The sequence below is a fragment of the Micromys minutus genome (genome assembly GCF_963924665.1).
Source record: "Micromys minutus genome assembly, chromosome: 18".
NCBI lineage: Eukaryota > Metazoa > Chordata > Mammalia > Rodentia > Muridae > Micromys > Micromys minutus.
Window position 1 is genome coordinate 37,113,081 of NC_137953.1, and position 21,069 is coordinate 37,134,149.

Genomic DNA, 21,069 nt, shown 5'->3' on the forward strand with positions numbered 1-21,069 from the left:
TGCAACCTCATAAGAACAGTAATACCAACCATCCAGAGCTCCCAGGGACTAAACCACTATCCAGTAAGTACAAATGGAAGGACCCATGGCTCCAGCTTTAAATGTAGCAAGTGGTGATCTTGGGAAGAGAAGTCCTTGATCCTGTAGAGGCTTGATTCCCCAGTGTAGGGGAATGTCAGGGCAGGGAGGTGAGAAGGGATTGGTGGGTAGGGGGACACCACTATAAAAGCAGGAGAAGGTGGGATAGGATAGGGGGTTTATGGGGAGCAACAGGAAAGGGGATAAAATTAAATGCAAATAAAATATATCCAATAAAAAGAAAGTGAAAAATAATAAGTAAAATGAATGAACTCATCTTTTTGTTTTAAGTCATTGTGAACTACAGTTAATAAAATATAATATTAAAGCAATCAATTTAGTTTATAAAAGTAGTATATTCATAGAGATAACTTAGAATTAAGTTATATAAATATCTACTTGTTAAGTGACAAAAAAAATCAAATACAAGTATATGCAGTGTGAAATTGGAGCCACCTGCTGGCTCACAAAATAGTAATACTTCCTGGCTTTAAGAGGCCCTGTGTTTTATAAAACTATGAAAACTCAATGATATGCAGTTTTCACAAAGCAGAAGTTCTTTAAGACAATTTTAAGTCATTGTAGTTTGAGCTTTGTGGGTTTTTCAGAGTGTTTCTAGTTAAAATGTATGCATTACTATGAGAAAACTAATCTTGCAGACTGCTAGTTAGAAACTTAAGTCCTTCCAATGCTAAACACCATAGCATTTTCTTCTACCTTTGTGGGTATAGGATATCAAAAGGGCTTTAAGTTTTTAATAAAGAAAAATATCAAATCACTGAAAACACTTCAATGCCCTAGTGCTTCTGACTCTGCAACGTTAGTTTTTGTTTAGCATGGTATCTCAGTATCTAATGTAGACATGTAAGGATTGGTGGATAACTTACATAAGTACCATTTCATTTTTTTTGCTGTCTCCTACTTCTCTTCTATCAGATTGACTTTGTTACTAGAAGACCTGAGAAACAATTAAGTCAATCTATGGTGGGGGATATATTTACATACATACATACATACATACATACATACATACATACACATATACATATACATATATATATACATACATACATACATACATGCATGCATATTCTGTATACAATGTAGACTTGTCACATTCATTGCTGAGGATCTACTTCCAAATGTATCCCCTCCATATTTTACATCCTCTTATTTCCCTCCATTTGCAGCTTGCATTCAACTTTCTGATGTGATGGAAACTAGACTGCAGGATAGGGGCTTTCAGCTGAGATGCAGCTCAGATCATCCAAGTCTGTGTCCTCAGTTTCCTTGCTTTGTCTCAAATTTGTGTTCTCTTATTTTAATAATTGTTCCCACATTTATACATATAAGTGTGTACACACATACATACATAATGTTAAATATGTCGGTATAACATATATGACTTTAAGGCTGAGAATTTGGTATTGGGTAGCTGGTTTGGGGTGGTTACCCTGGAGAAGATTATGTCTTCGGCTCTCAGTAGTCCTCATAGTTCTTTATGATTGAGGCCCCCTGAGCTTCGACTTTTCCAGATTAACTTGTTTGTTGGTGTCACCATTGTTTGCACCTTGTTAAGGCAACCGTATTAGTGAGATTTGATGGGTGTAGCTTTGCTGACATTTTTAGGAGACATAAGACACATGTCACAACAAAAAGTCCCTCTCACTCTTACAATTTCCACATTATGCTCCCTAACATTGTTCTATTTATTATTATTATTTTATTGGATATTCTCTGTATTCACATCATTGCCTCCATGAAGGTGCTCCCTCTCCCAAGCACTCTCTCAAACCTCAGTGCCTTGGCACTCCCCTACACTGGGAAAATGAGCCTTTGCTGGACCATAAGCCTCCTCTCCCATTGATGTCAGACAATATTATCCTCTGCAGCATCTGCACCTGGAACTGTGGGTCTCTCCCTGTGAACTCATTGGTTGGTGTTTTGTTCTCTGGGAGCTGTGGTGGGTTTGTTTGGTTAATAATTTTCTTCTTCCCATGGGGTTGTAGACCCTTTCAGCTCCTTCAGTCCTTTCTCTAGCTCCTTCATTGGAATCCCAGTGTTCAGTCTGATGGCTAGCTGCAAGCATCCCCCTCTGCACCAGTATGGCTCTGGCAGAGGCTCTGAGGAGGCATCCAGATCAGATTCTTGCCAGTAAGCACTACTTGGCATCAGCAATAGTGCTTGGGTTTAGTGACTGCATATAGGGTGGATCCCCAGGTGAGACAGTCTTTGGATGATCTCTGCTCTTCTATTTATCCCTTTATTTCCTCCAATGAGTGTTTTGTTCTCCTTTCTAAGAGGGACTGAGGCATGCACTTTCTAGCATTCCTTCTCTTTGTGCTTCCTAAATTCTGTGAATTGTTTCTTGGGTATTTGGAGCTTTTTGGGCTAGTATCTACTTATCAGGAGGTAGTTCATACCATGAGTGTCCTTTTGTAACTGGTTTACCTCACTCAGTTTTCCTTCTCTCCTTGCAGAACCTGTACAGGAGTTCTGATTGTGTGTGTGTGTGTCTGTGAGTGTGTGTGTGTGTGTGTGTGTATGTATCAGTCTGTACTAGGTACCATAAAATCTCTTCTCTGCATTTTGATCAGTTGTGGTCTCTAATGGTTTTCATCTGTTGCAAAGTTTCTTTGATATAAGGTGAGAGCTACACATATCTGTGTGTATATTAATAAGTATTTTGAATGTAATTAGGAATTATGCTGGCTTATTGAAGTGGTTTATCTTCCAAGATGCATGACTTCACTAGCCCTGATAATTAACTGTTTCCAGCTGGCATGTTTTTTTAACTTAGGTATCATTCTTATTGAGCTGATTCAAGAAATATTTTAAGCCTTTAACTTCCAGAAAGTTAAAAATATGTCTCTTTATAGGAATAACCAGAATGTTTCTGTCTATGTGCCCCTTCCTCCTTTATATTACTATGCAGCTGGCAAAAGTCAACAAGACAATAGTGGTCTCTTATTCTTCGGAAATTTGCAGTGATTCTAGATTCTGTTCTGCCCACCTAGCATTGTTTATGTGGCTGCTGCTGGTTGTGGGAGGATAACTCGGAGGACGGACTCATCTGCGGATTATTGGCTGCCGTCTATATTTGCCTGTTTACATTTATCTTATTCCATCAGATTTTTTTGTAGTCACAATTTTACAATGAAAGACAAAAACTCAGTCGGTAAATGTGGTATGCTTAGCAAGAAGACACTACCCCAGTCTATTGCTAATACAATTTTATAGGTCTACAAATTCATGTATATTTAATATATTTAGTATATAATATAATGTTTCCTAAATGGAATATTTATTAGATACGTATTATTCACAGAAATATTTATTAGACATTTACTATATAGCAGGCAGATGCCAAAATTGGAAATAGTACAGAAAGAAACACAATTCCTACCCCCAGGGAGCTCTCTATCACATGGTAGTTGGTGACAGCCTTATCTGTCACTCTTTTAATATCCCTAAGTGACTTGCATATGTCTTTCTTTTTAAGACTGTTAACTTTAGATCAGTTGCTTCTTCATGCCCTTGCTTGGTGATTATAACAAATTTCAATATTCTTTTAGGATCAGGAAATTATGTCTTTGATCTTGTAAAGATGACATATATGCCTTTTAGAGCATCATATATTTCTGAATTGTGAGAAATTAATTTTTTCACTGGTCACTCCATTGTGAGGAAGTCATAAATGAATGAAGCACAGGTTGAGCTTGACATATTTAAAGAGACCTTGAGGTAAAAGGAGAAGCCTTAAATCTACTGAGGATGGTTTTTGGAATAATTTAGGACTCCGTATGGGTGTTTTGTATCCTTGAAAACTCTTTGAATGGCAATTCTTATACACTAGATTATGTTTAACTTTCCCTTACTCAGCTCCTTGTCAGAGTCTGAGAATAGTTTCATTTCTGAATTAAGAAGTATGGACTCCCACCTGGTCTAATTTTATACACCTTTGCCTCTGTGTGACACTGGGAAAGATGACAACTCTTTAAAAACAAGTTCTTTAGCCATCTTGGTTCACAGGGGATGGCACCCTGCACTCTCCTGGCTTTGTCCTTTAGAATGGGCTTTGGTGTCTTGCAGATTGTGAAATGTTGTAAAGAAAGCAAGGAAGTTATAATATCACTGCATTGTGTCTCAAAGATAATTCATATGTGCTTGGTTGGAGCTCTTTCTGCTGCTGCTCATATGAGTAAGACTATAAAGGAACATTACAAGACAATTTTTACCTAAAGTATAAAATTTAATTACTAGTTCAATATTACTGGTAGTTTTTCCATTCATGTAACTGAAGTGATATAGTCTGCTTAAATAAATTAGAGTTTTTAAAGAAATAGTTTCATTTTAATTCAGGTAATTTCACTGTGAGTAAAATTGATTATATCAGTATAAAATTCTTATGTTAATCTTGAATGTTATCTCATCAGTATCTCTGAAGGACGACGGACTACATGTTAAAATATGTACTTCCCTTAGGGAAATTGATTGACATAATTATCTCATAATTGTAACTTCATCTTGATGTGTCTCTTTATGTGAAAGAAAAAAGATAGGAAGATAATGATGCTGATTCTAATGAGGAGGTAATACAGGCCTCCTGGGATTTATCTAATGATAGGCTGGCTTTACTTTCAGAGCTTGTCCTTTTGATCATGCACTGAAATCTTAATTCCCAACATTCTCTGTCTTCAACATATAGGGCTGTGATCTTATTTCAACTCCTGACCAAGACCACACTGACTTTACCAAGTGTCTTCAAGTGCTTCAAAGGAAGATAGAAGAAAAAGAGCTGCAGGTATGATCCATACCTACAAAAACGGAGGCTCCGGTACTTCAGATGCAAAAGAGCCCATGTTGGTGTTTACTCCTATGTTGTTACTTGTGAATTTTTCTCTTTTGTGCATGTCACATAAATCTGGACTGAGTTGCAAATACATATTTGTAGGGTACGTAAATAAAAGAGCACAAATATTGATGACTTGGAGTGACATGGTACAGACAGGTGACCTGAGCCATGTGTAAAGTAACCCAAACAGGATTCTGTGCCATCCCAAAGTGATTACTGAGTCATCATTTTCTTACCCTGTTGTCAGATAGACCTATACATGTTTTGAAATATTTCTGTTTAACGGTTGTGTATTTTATGTGGAAAACAGAAATGGCCTTGATTTGGCCCATGAACCATCACTGCAAAGTATATGTGAAGAAATAAATTATCACCTGTGTTATTTTTTAGCTAGAGAAGGAATCTACTGATTTGCATTTATTTATTTTTTAGTGATTTTTATCTATCATTGAAAAAATCAACTAAATTAATTAATACACAACCTGTATTTTGTATACCTTCAGTACCTGGTGAAGTGATTTAAAATTTGTTTTAGGTTTCTGTTTCAGTGAACACCTAGAAATATAACTGAAGCATAAAATGAGATATTTTAATGTTTATTCAAGCCAAAATCAGAAACTTAAACTAATATGCATTATTAATTGTATAATTTTATACAAGGGAACACCATTGTATATTAGACTGGTTTGGATAGCACAGTATTGGCAAATGCATGCCAATCTGGTATCTTCAATCTACTACTGTAGAGTGGCCTTCAAGCACACATCAGATTGGTCCTACTCTGTTTACATGATTTATATTCACATGCTATGCGGTTTTCTCTGTGTAAGGCTTCCTTAATGTCTCAGCTATCACTAGCATCCTTTAGTCTTTGCAGCAGAGAAGGGAGCAACGTTGTGAAGGATTCCTCACCCTTCCAACCACCAGCCTACTTCACTCCCAGTAAGTCTTTCTTACACCACTGAAGGATAGCCAACGAAGATGGGAGTCCTTTCCTGCTTTTGTGAATGGGATGTGGGCTGGATCCTCTGGATTATTTATTCAAAACACACAATGATTAGCCATCAGCCAGGACAGTATCGTTTTAGGAGAAGCAACTCTAATAAGAACTTATTCCCCAGGAGTGTGGACCCTCAGAGATTTAATGCAGCACATATGTTTTAAGTTGAGGAATAAATCCTCTTTTCTCTTTGAAGAAAAAAAAAACCTTGTTAACTCTCCTAATTGGCAAATAGTTCAATGTGCAGACACAAGAAAGTAATTCAGTGAACATTTCTCATCTCTGTCGTGGCTTTGCTGAACTACACCAAATATTCTGTGCTACTTCCAGCAGTAAATTGTTATAATTTAATACTTGCTTAGTAACAAAAGAAAACAGCCAATTGAGAATTAGCAACTTTACCATATATAGCTCATCTTGAGTTTACTAAGAAAATATTACAAATCTTAGCAACTGTGTTTCTTTTTCAAGTATTTCTGCTAAAATTATTAAAAAATAGGAATTAGTTATGTGTGTCCCATTTTTGTATAATTGATAGTATCTATAATGCAGTCATTGTTTCTCAAGAGAAACAATTTTATCTAAACTCAACAAGACCCCCACATACAGAAAACTCACAGACTAGGGCAAAGAAAATGATTTGGAAAAACAGTTTCAAAATAAGCATATAATAATAATTATTATTATTAAATATTATTATTAAGTCTAATACACACATATCAATGACTGGGTCTTTCAGTTCTCCTGGTCCTAGGTCTGCTGCTGCTGGGAGAGATGCAGGCTTGGCTCAGGGGTTTTCAGGAAAAGCCAGAATTCCTTGTGCTGGAGGGGTTGTTGCTGGGCAGTGGTATACATGAACATTGTGTGGAGGAAAATGCAGTCCTGCCTGCCCTAGTGGTCATGGCCTCTGGGTCTCTCCAAGTCTGTGTCATCAACCCTATACTTCATGCTTCTTTTTTGTAGGTCCTAAAACATCACTTTCTGTTCCAAATTGATTTTACATGTCTGGCGCTTTGCTTGAAAACCAGTTTTGTTTTGTTTTTCTTTTCTTGTCTCAACTATACTTGATTCATCAGGTTTTCCTCTATGATCATTAGGTGAAGGTTTGTTCCTCCTCATCTTCACATCACCCATTATTTCTCCCATAGGGCACTCTGAACACTTTAAAGGATTTTGGTTTTGTTCTCATCTTTACTATCCAACCCAGGAACTTGGGGTCATATGCAGATACTGGAGATATAACACATAAAGAGGTTCTCTGTGTGTTTGGCGAGTTTAATGTTTTATAAAAAGAGGACAATTAATGGAAGATTTATTAGAGAGGCTGTGATGAGCAAATAGAAGCTAAGCAAAGGAAAAAAGCAAGTTCAAAATTTCTGCCCATGAAGCAAGGAAGGGGGAAGGTAGGAAAACAGCATATCTGTTCTTCAGAGTCTCAGGTAGGACTGAGAATTAAATTAACACACATTCAATCAATACGAGAAAAGCATACACATGTATGTAATATAGACTTTGGATGTGAGGACCATTGTAGAGATACAAAATCCCAAAGTAGCATTTAGAATCAGTTACTTAAGTAATAGACTGGACAAAGAATGCTTAAATAGAAAATGGCTTTTATTCATACTGATTTGGGTTTCATTCTGATTATGGTTTCCCCTCCCCTATTCCTGCAGTTTCTCACCACCTCCCCTTTCATGTGGATCCAGACCTATCTGCCTCCCATTAGAAAACAAACAGGTATATAAAAAGTAATGACAAAGTAAAATACAATAAGGTAAAACAAAACAAGTAAATAAATCAGAATCTGACAAAACATCCAGATAAGAAAAGGAGACAAAGAAAAAGCATAAGAAACACATGCATGCAGAGGGGCACATACAGGAATCCCATAGAAACATAAAATTGGAAGACATAATGTTTATACAAAGGACCTGCAGGGTTAAAAACATGCCCTGGCCGAGCATTATGAGACAAAAATGTTATTAAGTTCATTTTGTCGCAGCCATCTACTATTGGGCATGGAACCTACCCTTAAGGGTAGTTTCTCCAATAAGACAACTCTGGATAAAACAGATTTTTCATTTGCCAGTGGAGCTAGCATCTCGTTAGGGATTAAGGCATGTGTACATTTCTCCTTTTGGCTCTTGGACCCCATCTCAATCAAAACGTATGTAGTCCCTGTGCAGGCTGCCACAGTGTTTGTGAGTTATGTGCTTTGATTCTGTTGATCTAGGAAACCTTGTTTTCTTGGTGCCTTCCACCCCATTTTGCTCCAGCTCTTTTTCTGCCCTGCCTTCCACAGGGTTCCTTGAATCCCGAAGGGAAAAATATCATAGAAGCATCCCATTTAGGGGTGTGTGTTCCAAGGTCTGTCACTCTCTGAACAGTGATTGGCTGTGGCTCTGCACTTGTTGTCATTTCCTCAAGGAGGAAGCTTCTCTAATGAATGCTGAGCAAGGCATGGATGTGCGTTCCTAGCCCTGGAATGGACAAGGAATATTAATCATAGAAAAATGTCAAATTATGCACAGTTATTTTATTATTTCAAACAATGCCATTCATGCAAATCAAAACAACCTACCTCACACCAGTCAGAATGGCTAAGATCAAAAATTCAGATGACAGCAGATTCTGGCGAGGATGTGAAGAAAGAGGAACACTTCTCCACTGTTGGTGGGATTGTAAACTGGTACAACCACTCTGGAAATCAGTCTGGCGATTCCTCAGAAAATTGGACATAGTACTACCTGAAGACCCAGTTATTCCACTTCTGGGCTTTTACCCCAGAGAAGCTCCAACAGACAACAAAGACACATGCACTACAATGTTTATAGCAGCTCTATTTATAATAGCCAGAAGCTGGAAAGAACCCAGAGGTCCTTCAGTAGATGAATGGATACAAAAATTGTGGTACATTTACACAATGGAGTACTACTCAGCTATCAGAAACAATGACTTTATGAAATTCTTAAGAAAATGGATGCATCTAGATAATATCATCCTGAGTGAGATAACCCAGTCACAAAAGAACAGACATAATATTCAGTCACTGATAATGGGATACTAACCACAGAAAGCTCTGAACACCCCAGAAACAACTCACAGACTGTGTGAAGTTCAAGGAAAAAAGAAAAGAAAGAAAAGAAAAAAACCATTATGTTTACTCCTTACACACTAAGAAAACTTTGTCTAATTTCAAGCTACATCTTGTTTTACATGTACTCTATGCTCATTGTAACTAGTAAGATCTTAATGCACACTATCAAACCTAAAAAAAAAAAAAAGCCAAGCAATGACAAAAATCTATTTGTATACTTTTATGCAAAATGCTTAAAATTTGTACATTTATCTTTGTTTTTTAAAATAAAGTTCTCCAATAAAAAAAAGATAACAGCACAAAAAGAAAGTTACAAAAAAAAATGATAGAAGACCCTGTACTTTCCAACAGCAACTATGTAACTGAGCCTGTGCTCCTGAGGCACATGCTACAAGCTTGACCATCTTTGGGGAAAGGGAGGTAGGGGTCTGGGCCTATCTTCCTCAAAGGAATGTTATGAGCTTATGTAGGTGATTTTTATGAGCTTGTAGAAAAGAATGTGAAATAAATACTATATCTAGCTAAACATTATCAACAGTATAAAAATATGTCCACATATAACAACCCTCAACCTTTAAAACAGAACCAGCATTGTTTTCTTTGTCAAGAGCCACAGTAATTGGTACAAATGCTATACAGGATAAGTGAGAGATAAGGATGCAAGGAGAAGGAGGTTCTCACCATCAGGTACTAGAATATTGTTTCCTACATCATTTTCAAAGGCTTCCCAAAGATGAACTCACATCTGTTTCTCCTTCATAGAGAAGAGAAATCTGTTTTATAGTACTGTGCAACAAGAAAAAATAGATAAACCTAGTGCTTTGAAGTGGTTTGGGAGATGAGGTAGGGACATAAAAGGTGTCCTACCTTAGAGACTCTCACAGTCTAATTCAATCTTGCAGGAAGAAAAGTGTGAGTTTATAGGCCCCAGGACAAAGGTTATGTTTATCTGATTACCAGGAATCTCAGCTTCATGACTCACTTGCCAGATGGAATTTTCTATTAATGTATCGAGTGACATCTTTGGTAGTTGTGAGGATCCTCTGTAGAAAAGTTAGGGCCTTATATGAAAAGGAATTTTATACCATTATGAAGATTTAGAAACAAGCACCAGGAAAAGAGGCAGTGTCTTGATGCCTTCCACAAAATGAGTTGTAATGCAGCAGCACACGCTAGCTTAGTAAATAGAATTCGCCCTCCCCCCCTTTTTGGCAAGATATTAAATGCAATAGCACCTGCATTAATAACTAAGATCATCCACACTGATAATGTATACTTTTTTAAAAAGTGATTTTTGTATAGGTACTAAGTCATGTATGATCCACACTGATAATGCTGTATTATTCAATTACAATTACATTGAAAATGTTGTGTTATCAAATTCAGGCATGAAGTCATGCCTGAAAATCCTGAAATGGTTTTCTACGATGTTCCAGAGGTATATATGTAAGCCTTGTATCCTCAGTGATGATCATTAGTGTTCAGGGGAGATCCATGACTCTTTTCCTCTGCCTAAGTATATTTTCTTTGTTATCTGATGAGCATATTGTCTCAGAAAGTTCCCTTTAAGTAACCGAAGATGGACTCCTGCATGCTCAGTTTCCACCTTAGCTCTGGAGATGGAAGTAGAAAATGCTTCCCGGTGTCCCTGCTTCTCTCTTCTCTTGAGATCAGTTCTATGTAGCATTCATAGACAGTGCATTGTCCATAGCAGGACATCTACATGTGTGTAATAGAAGCAGGAGCACACCTGCTTCTCTTCTGAATACCTTCTCATCTAAACTCACATGAATGTATATCTACTACTGAAGACTGTTGAATCAAGATACTCCATAACACATCGGGAAACAGTACTGTCTGAACTTGTATTGATTACCTTTTGATCTCTTTCAGGGGCTGTAGGATGCTTACTTTCATTTGTAGAAATAAAACATTTCAGTAGAAAATTATTATCAAATAAGTATTGTAGTCTAGATTATAAATTTCCTAGGTTACTAATAGGGAGATACTCAGCAAAATGGTAAATAGCATTGTGAATATCAATGTAAATGTAAGCATGATGGCATGACAAATATTGTATTCTCATGGATTAATATGTATGCAAACTAACTGCACTGCAGGAAGGAAGCATTAAGTAATTAGTGTCGCTGCAGTGACATTTTCTTTTCGCATTATAAAGTGGTCCAACTCATATCTAGAAATCAAAGCGCTAATACCCATTACAAAGTTGTTACCAAAACATTCTATTCTTCTTAACAGTAGAAATATAAGCTATTTATATTTTACCATCTTGCAATATCAAATGATTATGTCACAGCAAATCTGATAGCTACCCATTATAAACTATGAAAAAACAGTGAGGATAGTTTTGTACTAGTAAGCGCTGAGGAAATGATGCAGGAAAAACACTGCAGATAGCTAATTCTTAGTCATCCAGAAGTGCGAACCAGGCATTTGAGGTATTATGTTAGATAGGCATATGAGGCTAAGTATTTTATGGCCCAGGCAAAACAAGAAATACTGTGGGTTGAGAAAAAGTGATCATGACACAGGGTTGTCTCATTGCTATTCCAAATGACCACACACAGCAAAACATGGACCTGTGGGATCAGAGTCACCAAATAGTTTGTAAAATTAGCTTGCCTCAGCATGGGGAGGATCCTGACAGAGGTTGGAATGGGAGCAGTGCTGATGTGATAATGACTCAGAGACAGTACTGGGTGCAAGCTGTACGTTCAAGTGCTTACTCTGTGCCCAAGGAGTCTCATCATTGTTCCTTCTCCTTTCTTCCTCCTCCCTTCTCATCCTCTTTCCTTTCCTGCAAGCCTGAACCAGTCTTTTATTTACTAAAGATACACCATCAAGGCTTTGATCATTATTAATATTTTTTAGAAATCCTCAAATTTACATAAATTTTATGAATTCCAGATCATTAGTTCTAAGCCTTGATTCCTTAAGAAAGAAGCTAAATACAAGGCAAAAGCACATTTCCTTGTAGTATTTATACAACCTCTTCAGATAGCCTGGCACAGCTCTTGAGATTTCCTAGTACAGTAGACAGTAGTCTTTAGTGACTGTTTTCATGTAGACAGGTGATAGACTGCTTAAGTTAAAATGTTTTTTTCAAAGTTTTTAAATTTTTGCAAGTAAAGCAGCTAGTACTCTTTGATCTCTCTCTCGGCATTGTCATCTCCAATTCTTCAAGTGGCTCAGAGAGGGGGGTACTAGATTTTTATAGGTTTGTACATCTTTTAATTCTCTAATCTTTGTTTCTTTATCCTAGCAACTCCATAGGCTCATGTACTCTCCTAAAACTATTTATTTCTAAATCACACACAAGTTTTTCTCCTGTAAAATAAAGTCATCTTTCATTTCTTTATATTTTATAGATTCCTTTTTTCCCCTATCCATGCCTGTCTTCCTGAAACCACTTTAACTCTCTATCCTTAATGTTCCCAAGTTCACCCTGGCTAATGAAGCAACAGTCATTGAACTGGAGAGTATGTGTGCTTCCGCATGATTCCAAATCCAAGGTCAAGTCTGGAAATGAGCTATTTCTACAACAGAGCATGTAGGCTTTTATGGTCCTTGTGGTCATGTTGTCTAGATTCTTGTTTATGACTCTAAAGGCCAAGCAGGTCTGATCCTCATCCTCCACAGCCTCATGTCCACCTTTATTCCTCACTCTTAAGGACTGAATCTGTTCCTTTTACTATGGAGTGATTAGATCTGCGTAATGAAAGAAATGTATTTTCCAGAAAGAGCAAGTGAAAGTAAAATAGAAGGCAAATCAGCTTCAGGCCAAGAGCAGTCATTGGCACACTTGGCGATCCTGGGAATCATGGCCATATGCAGCTATGCTGGATGCAGCACCCTTTTTTAACCTGCACAACTACGACATCACACAGTTTGTTCTTTGGGACACACATCCAAGTTTCCACAGAAAGGGAAGAAGACTGTGCAAGCCAAGAGGCCTATCAGATATTTATTTTGAGAAGAGCAGCATGCATGTTAGATAGTTTTTTAGCCAGTGCAAAAATTTTTGGTATGTTTTCTAGTATTTCAGAAACAAACTTTTCAGTGTTTCATTTGTCTACCAGTCAGTAATTTGGCCTCAGTGGGCAGCATCTATATAATATCAATTGTAATAACCTTTCTACATCTACTTCCACTCACTGTAAACTTAGGAATATGTCATAAGCTCTTTGTTTTCAATTCCATCTGAATAACTTCCATGCAAAGATTGCTCTGATGTGAACATTACAAAACATGAACAATACAGCATCCCATTTCTCCAAGATTTGTAATTCACAAAAACACTGGAATTCTTTTTTCTAGAAATACGTTCATATCCTGATGGTGAGAGGTTTAGATACTGTAATTATCTCAAGCAGGCTTCATGATATGTATGACATATATTCCTATACACCCTTATTTACTGTCATTTTACTCACACATAAATATATTACTGACTTTTCTCCACAAAGCTTTTAATTTTCAGCAGAGTTAAGTTGTAGGTGTATGGCACCCTCTCAGAGTGGGGTACACTTAGACTTTAAATCATTAATAACTCAAGAGCTAAGAAGATAGCCTTGTGGCAATTTTTGGTATTTAAAAATCATTATGTGGACATCCAGGTGCTCTGCCACCTAGACCAGCAGGTAACTTGGGGCACAGACCTAGTGAGGTTGTGCACTGAGTACCCAGAGCACAGAGAGCAGTTGGTGGTACTTTTGGCAAAGGTTCCTTTCAGCCCCACAGATCTGCTGGGAAAGTCTGTGCTCCTGGACCAGACACACAGGTACCCTGCCACTTGGGGCTGCAGATAACCTGAGGCCCAGGCCTGGAAAGTCTGTGCTCCTGGACCAGACACACAGGTACCCTGCCACTTGGGGCTGCAGATAACCTGAGGCCCAGGCCTGGAAAGTCTGTGCTCCTGGACCAGACACACAGGTACCCTGCCACTTGGGTCTGCAGATAACCTGAGGCCCAGGCCTGGGAAGGCTGCAGCTTGAGCACCCAGAACACAAACAGTGCTTGGAGATGGTGCTTGTGGCAGAAGTTCTATTCCTGGACACAGTAAGGGAGTATCCAGATCCGCCTGCCAGGAAAGGCTTTGCTGGGGGACCAGACTCCCAGGAGCTCTTCTACCTAGACCAGCAGGTAACCTGGGGTACAGACCTAGAGAGGTTGTGCAGTGGTTACCCAGAGCACAGAGAGTACTTGGAGGCGGTGCCCCAGACTGTGTCAAAGAGAATCATGATCTGCCTGGAGAAGGCAGTTCTGGAATATCAGCTCCACCGGCTCTTTTACACCCAGACCAGAGGTGAGCCTGACAGAAAGGCCCAGGAAGGACACACCATGAGTTCTCAGTGAGCAGAGAGTGTTGTGCTCCCTGAAAAGGGGTGCATTTTGTCCTGGAGAAAGAGCCAGATCCCCACAACTAGTACTCAGGACCAGTTGGCAAAGGACCAAGCTCCCAGAGCAGCCTCACAAGAGCACCCCCACCTGAACCCACAAAGACAACTGAGTACATGCCACCAGAACTCACTGCTCGCCCACAAAAAAACGAACACTCAGAAGCAATTTTCTTCCTGAGCCCATGACCTTCATATCGACGGGAGAGACACATGCCAATCACTGGCAACAAGACCACATATAATCAGATAACAAGATGGCAAGAGGAAAGAGAAAGGACTTAAGCAATGGAAACCATGATAACCTTGCAACATCAGGACCCAGCTCTCCCACCACAGCAAGTAGTAGATTCCCAAACACTCCAGAAAACAAGACTCAGACTTGAAATCATACTTTACGATGATGATGGAGATCTTGGAGAAGAGAATGAATAACACCCTTAAATAGTTACAGAAGAACAAACAGAAACAAATAGAAGCTTTTAACGAGGAAACACAGAAATCACTCAGAGAAATACAGGAAACACAACCAAAGAGATGAAGGAATTGAAAATGGAAATGAAAATGGAAATAGAAACAATTAAGAAAACACAAAAAAAGACAACCCTGGTACTGCTTACTGTGGTGGGAGAATTTTGATTTGTAGAATAATTAATTATTAATTACAAAATAACTAATACATAACATACTATGCATGACATTTTGAGTTTGTGTTACCTCACTCAGGATGATATTTTCTAGTTCCATCTAATTGCCAAAAAACTTAGGATGTTTCCCTTCTTAATAGCTGAGTTGTATTCCATTGTGTAAACATACCTCATTTTCTGTATCCATTCTTCTGTTGTGGGACTTCTGGGTTATCTGGCTATTGAAATAAGGCAGCTGTGAACATAGGGGAACACTTGCCCCTGTGGCATGGTTTGGCAGCTTTTGGGTATATACCCAAGAGTAGTATAGCTGGGTCTTCTGGTAGATCTCTTTCCAATTTTCTGAGGATCCTCCAGGTTAATTTCTAGAGTGCTTGTATCAGTTTTCAGTCTTACCAGCAATGAAGGAGTGTTCCTCTTTCTCCATATCTTTTCCAGAATCTGCTGTCACCTACGTTTTTTATCTTAGCTATTCTGATGGTGTAAGGTGGAATCTCAGGGTTGTTTTGATTTGCATTTCCCTGATCATTAAGGACTGTAAACATTTCTATAAGTGCTTGTCAATCATTCAAGATACCTCTGTTGTGAATTCTGTATGTGTGTATGTATGTGTGTGTGTGTGTGTGTGTGTGTGTGTGTATGTATAATAGTTTTAGGTTGGATTGAAGAATGTAATGACAGTAAGCCATGAATTAGTTACAAAGTTGTTTGAAAATTAAAGTTATCTTTTCCATCAGGGGTTTCAGAAAATAGGGAGTTAGGAATTATCATTAAAGTATAGACTTATTGTTAAATTGCATTTGTAGTTTATTTCTGGCTTATAAAAATTATAAAGATATAAACCTTTAATATTGAGAACAGTAGACTGAATGGGATCTAGCTCTGATTTGAGAATTTGCCATCTGTTGGAGCAAGTGCCATTGTGTTTGTATTGTCTAATGTGCTTCACCCATGCTACAGGAGAAGTCTGGTAGAATGGGTGGCAGGTGACAGGTTGACTTTACCTAGCTGGCCTCTCTGCTCTCTGCCATGTGGAGATAAAGAATACTAATTTGCAAACCAGTAGCAGTTTGGGAAAAGTGAGGCCTTTTCACCTTGGATCTGGGTAGCCACATGAACAGAGCGAAATAAATACTGCACCCCACACACACACACACACACACACACACACACACACACACACACACACATACACATACACACACACACACACATACACACACACACATACACATACACACACACACACACACACACACACACACACACACACACACACACACAAGTGGCTTTGTTATAATTCACCTTTTGCCAATTATATGTATTTGTATTTACTAATACATATTGTTAAAATATTTTCCAGGGGAAGAATCCAGGTTTTTTTTTCTGATTTTATTATTTTATTGGATATATTTTATTTACATTTTGAATGTTATCTCCTTTCTCAGAATCCTCTCCATATCCCCTATCTCATCGCCCCTCCCCTTGCTTCTATGAGAGTGTTCACATACACACACCCACTCTCTCTATCCTCCCTACCCTGACATTCACCTACACTGCAGGATCAAGCCTAGGCAGGACCAAAGGCTTCCCCTCTCATTGATGTCCCAAAAGGCCGTCCTCTGCTACATGTGCAGGTGGAACAATGGGTCCTTCCCTGTGTACTCTTTGGACAGTGGATTAATCTCTGGGAGCTCTGTTTGGTTGGTGTTGTTCTCATGGGGTTGCAAACCGCTTCAACTCCTTCAATTCTTCTTGTAACTCCTCCATTAAGGACCCCATTCTTAGGTCTATGGTTGGCTGCCAGTTTTCCCCTCTGTATTTGTTATGCGCTAGTGGAGCTCCTCAGGAGACAGCTATATCAGGCTCCTGTCAGCATGCAGTTCATGGCATCAGAAATATTGTTTGGGTTTGGTGGCTGAGTGTGGGCTGCATCCCTAGGTGAGGCAGTCTCTGGATGGCCTTTTCTTCAGTTTCTAGTTCCAGCTGTGTCTCGATATTTCCTCCTGAGAATATTTTTCTTCCCCCTTCTAAAAAGGACTGAAGCATCTATACTTTGGTCATTTTTCTTCTTGAACTTCATGTGGTCTGTGCATCTTTATTATTCTGAGCTTTTGGGCTAATATCCACTTATCAGTGAGTGCATACCATGTATGTTCTTTTGTGATTGGGTTACCTCACTAGGATTGTATTGTCTAGTTCCATCCATTTGCCTAAGAATCTTATGAACTTATTATTTTTAATGCCTGAATAGTACTCTTTTGTTTAAATGTACCACATTTTCTGTATCCATTCCTCTGTTGAAAGAAATCTGGGTTCTTTACAGTTCTGAGCAATTAAAAATAAGTCTGCTATTAATATGATGAAACATGCATCCTTGTTGTATGTTGGAGCATCTTTTGTGTATATGCCCACGAGTGTTATAGCTGGGTCCTCTGGTAGTACTATGTCCAATATTCTCAGGAACCATCAGACTGATTTAAAGAGTGGTTGTACCCACTTGCAGGCCCAGGAACAGTGGTGGAATGAGTGTTCCTCTTTCTGCACATCCATGCCAGCAGCTGTTGTCACCTGACTATTTGATCTTAGCAGTTCTGGCAGGTGTGAAGTGGAATCTAAAGATTGTTTTGATTTGCATTTCCCTGATGAGGAAGGATGATAAGCATTTCTTTAGGTGCTTCTCAAACATTCTGTATTTCTCAGTTGAGAATTCTTTGTTTAGTTCTGTCGCCATTTTTCAAGGTGTTTATTTGATTCTCTGGAGTCTAACTTCTTCAGTTTTTTGTATATTTATTGGATATTAGCCCTCTATCTGATGTAAGATTGGTAAAGATCTTTTCCCAATCTGTTGGATGCAGTTTTGTCCTAATGACAATATCTTTTGCCTACAAGAACTTACTGCAGTTTTTTGAGCTACAAATGTCAATCCTTGATCGTAGAGTATGTGCCATTGGTGTTTTGTTCAGGAAATTTTCCCCAGTGCAGGTATGTTCAAGCCTCTTTCCCACTTTCTCTTTTCTTAGTTTGAGTTTCTGTGGAAGTTCTGGATCCACTTGAACTTGTGCTGTGTACAGAGAAATGTATACATTTATTTGCATTCTTCTACATGCTGACCACCAATTGGACCAGCACCATTTGTTGAAAATGTTAACTTTTTTCCACTGGACGGTTTTAGCTCCTTTGTCAAGTTACAATAGTGTGTGGGTTCACTTCTGGTCCTGAAATTGTATTTCATTGATCTACCTTCTGATCTCTGTACCAATACCATACAGTTTTTGACTGTTGCTCTGTAATACAGCTGGAGGTGATTTCCCCAGAAGTTTTTATTGTTGAGAATAGTTTTCACCATCCTGGGTTTTCTGTTATTCCAAATGAACCTGCAAATTGCTCTTTCTAACTCTATGAAGAATTGAGTTGGATTTTGATGGGGATTGCATTGAATCTGTAGATTGCTTTTGACAAGATGGCTATTTTTATCTTTCCAGTTCATGAGCATGGAAGATCTTTCCATCTTCTGAGATATTCTACAATTTCTTTCTTTACAGACTTGAAGTTCTTCTCATACAGATCTTTTACTTGCTTGGTTAGAGTCGTACCAAGGTATTCTATATTATTTATGACTATTGTGAAAGCTGTTAATTCCCTAATTTCTTTCTTAGCCTGTTTATCTTTTAAGTAGAGGAAAGCTACTAATTTGCTTGGGTTAATGTAATGTCCAGCCACTTTGTTGATGTTGTTTATCAGCTGTAGGAGTTTGTTTATATAGTGGATTACTTTGATGTATTTCCATATATTGATCCATCCCTGCATCCTTGGGATGAAGCCTGCTTGGTTGTGATGGATGATTGTTTTGATGTGTTCTTGGATTTGGTTTGCAAGAATTTTATTGAGTATTTTTTCATTGATATTCATGAGGGAAATTGATCTGGTTTTCATTCTTTGTTGAGTGAGTGGTGTAGGTATAAGCATAATTATAGCTTCAAGAAGGAATTGGATAATATGCCTGCTATTTCACTTTTGTGGAATAATTTGGAGAGTATTGGTATTACTTCTTCTATGAAACTCTGATAGAAATTCTTTACTAAACCCTTCTGATCCTGGCCTTTTATTTTGTTGTTGGGAGACTTTTGATGACTGCTTCTATTTCTTTATTAGTGATGGAACATTTTTTATGGTTTATGTGATTCTGACTTAACCTTGGTACCTGGCATCTGTCTAGAAAATTGTCCATTTCATCTAGATTTGCCAGTTTTGCTGAGTATAGGCTTTTGTAGTAGGATTTAGTGTTTTCTTGAATTTCCTCAGTCTCTATTGCTAAGTCCCTCTTTCATTTTTGGTTTTGTCAATTTAGATACTCCCTCTCTCTGCATACTCTAGTTAATGTGGAAAGGGTCTATTGAGCTTGTTGGTTTTCTCAAAAAACCAACTGTGTGTTTTGGTGATTTTTTTGTATAGTTCTTTTTGTTTTTACTTGGTTGATTTGAGCCATGAGTTGATTATTTTCTGCCCTCTACTCCTCTTGGGTGCATTTGCATCTTTTTGTTATAGAGCTTTTATGTGAGCTGTCAAGCTGCTACTGTATGCTCTCTCCAGTTTCCTTTTTGGAGACACTCAGAGTGAAGAGGTTTTCTCTTAGCCCTTCTTTCATTGTCTCCCATAAGTTTGGGTATGTTATACCTTCATTTTCATTAAATTCTATAAACTCTTTAATTTCTTACTTTATTTCGTCCTTGACCAAGTTATCATTGAGTAGAGCATTGTTCAGCTTTGCTCTATTTCTAAAGTTTTTGTTGTTATTTAAGACCAGCCTTAGTCCATTATGCTCTGATAGAATTCATGGGAATATTTCAATATTTGTGTACCTGTTGAGGCCTTTTTGTGACCAAGTATGTGTGTGTGTGTGTGTATATATATATATATATATAACCCGTTAAGTCCATTTGGTTCTTAACTTCTGTTAGTTTCACTGTGTTTCTCTTTAGTTTCTGTTTCTGTTTCTATGATCTGTCCATTGATGACAGTGGGGTGTTCAAGTCTCCCACTATTATTGTGTGCTTTAAGCTTTAGTAAAGTTTCTCTTATGAATATAGGTACCCTTGCATTTGGAGCATAGATATTTAAAATTGAGAATAATCTTGGTGGACTTTTTTCTGAAGAGTATGACGTGTCTTTCCTTATCTTTTTGAATTACTTTTGGTTGAAAGTTTATTTTATTTGATATTAGAATATCTTCTCCAACTTTTTTCTTGGGACCTTTTACTTGAAAAATTGTTTTCCAGCCTTTTATAGGGAGGTAGTGTTTGACTTTGTCACTGAGGTGTGTTTCCTGAATGCCCCAAAATTTTGAGTCCTCCTTATGTATCTATCCATTCTGTTAGTCTGTGTTTTTTTTTTATTGAGGAATTGATTCCATTTCTGTTGAGACATATTAGAAACTAATGATTGTTGTTTCCTATTATTTTTGTTGTTAGGGGTGGAATTGTTTTTGTGGCTGTCTTTTTGTTTGTTCGTTTTATTTGAAAGAAAATTGCCCTCTTGCTTTTTCTAGGGCTTGGTTTCCCTCCTTGTGTTGACCTTTTTCATCTATTATCATTTATAAGATGATTTGTGGGAAGGTGTTGTGTAAATTTGGTTTTGTCATGAAATATCTTGGTTTCTCCATCTATAGTAATTGAAAATTTTGCTGGATATATTGGCCTGGGCTACCATTTGTGATCTGGTAGGATCTGTATATCTGCCCAAGATCTTCTAGCTTTCATTGTCTTTGTTGAGAAATTTGCTGTGATTCTAATAGGTCTGCCATTGTATGTTATTTGACCTTTTTCTTTTACTGCTTTTAATACTCTTTCTTTGTTTTGTGCATTTGCTCTTTTGACTATTATGTGACGTCAAGAATGTCATTTCTGGTCCAGTGTCTTTGGAGTTTGGTAGGGCTCTTATATAAAAAGGTAACATCTTTTTTGTTAGGTTAT

General features: G+C 37.9%; 1 protein-coding gene across 2 annotated transcripts in view; it reads left to right on the forward strand.

Moving 5' to 3' along the window:
* Positions 1-21,069, forward strand: part of TPK1 (thiamin pyrophosphokinase 1) — a gene marked incomplete at its 5' end in the record, with an annotated part of 314,282 nt that overhangs the window by 166,380 nt on the left and 126,833 nt on the right. For both annotated transcript variants that reach the window (XM_080931980.1, XM_080931979.1), the window contains one exon: positions 4,787-4,882. In XM_080931980.1, the coding sequence (XP_080788106.1) occupies positions 4,787-4,882 (96 nt within the window). The remainder of the gene's footprint in view (positions 1-4,786; positions 4,883-21,069) is intronic.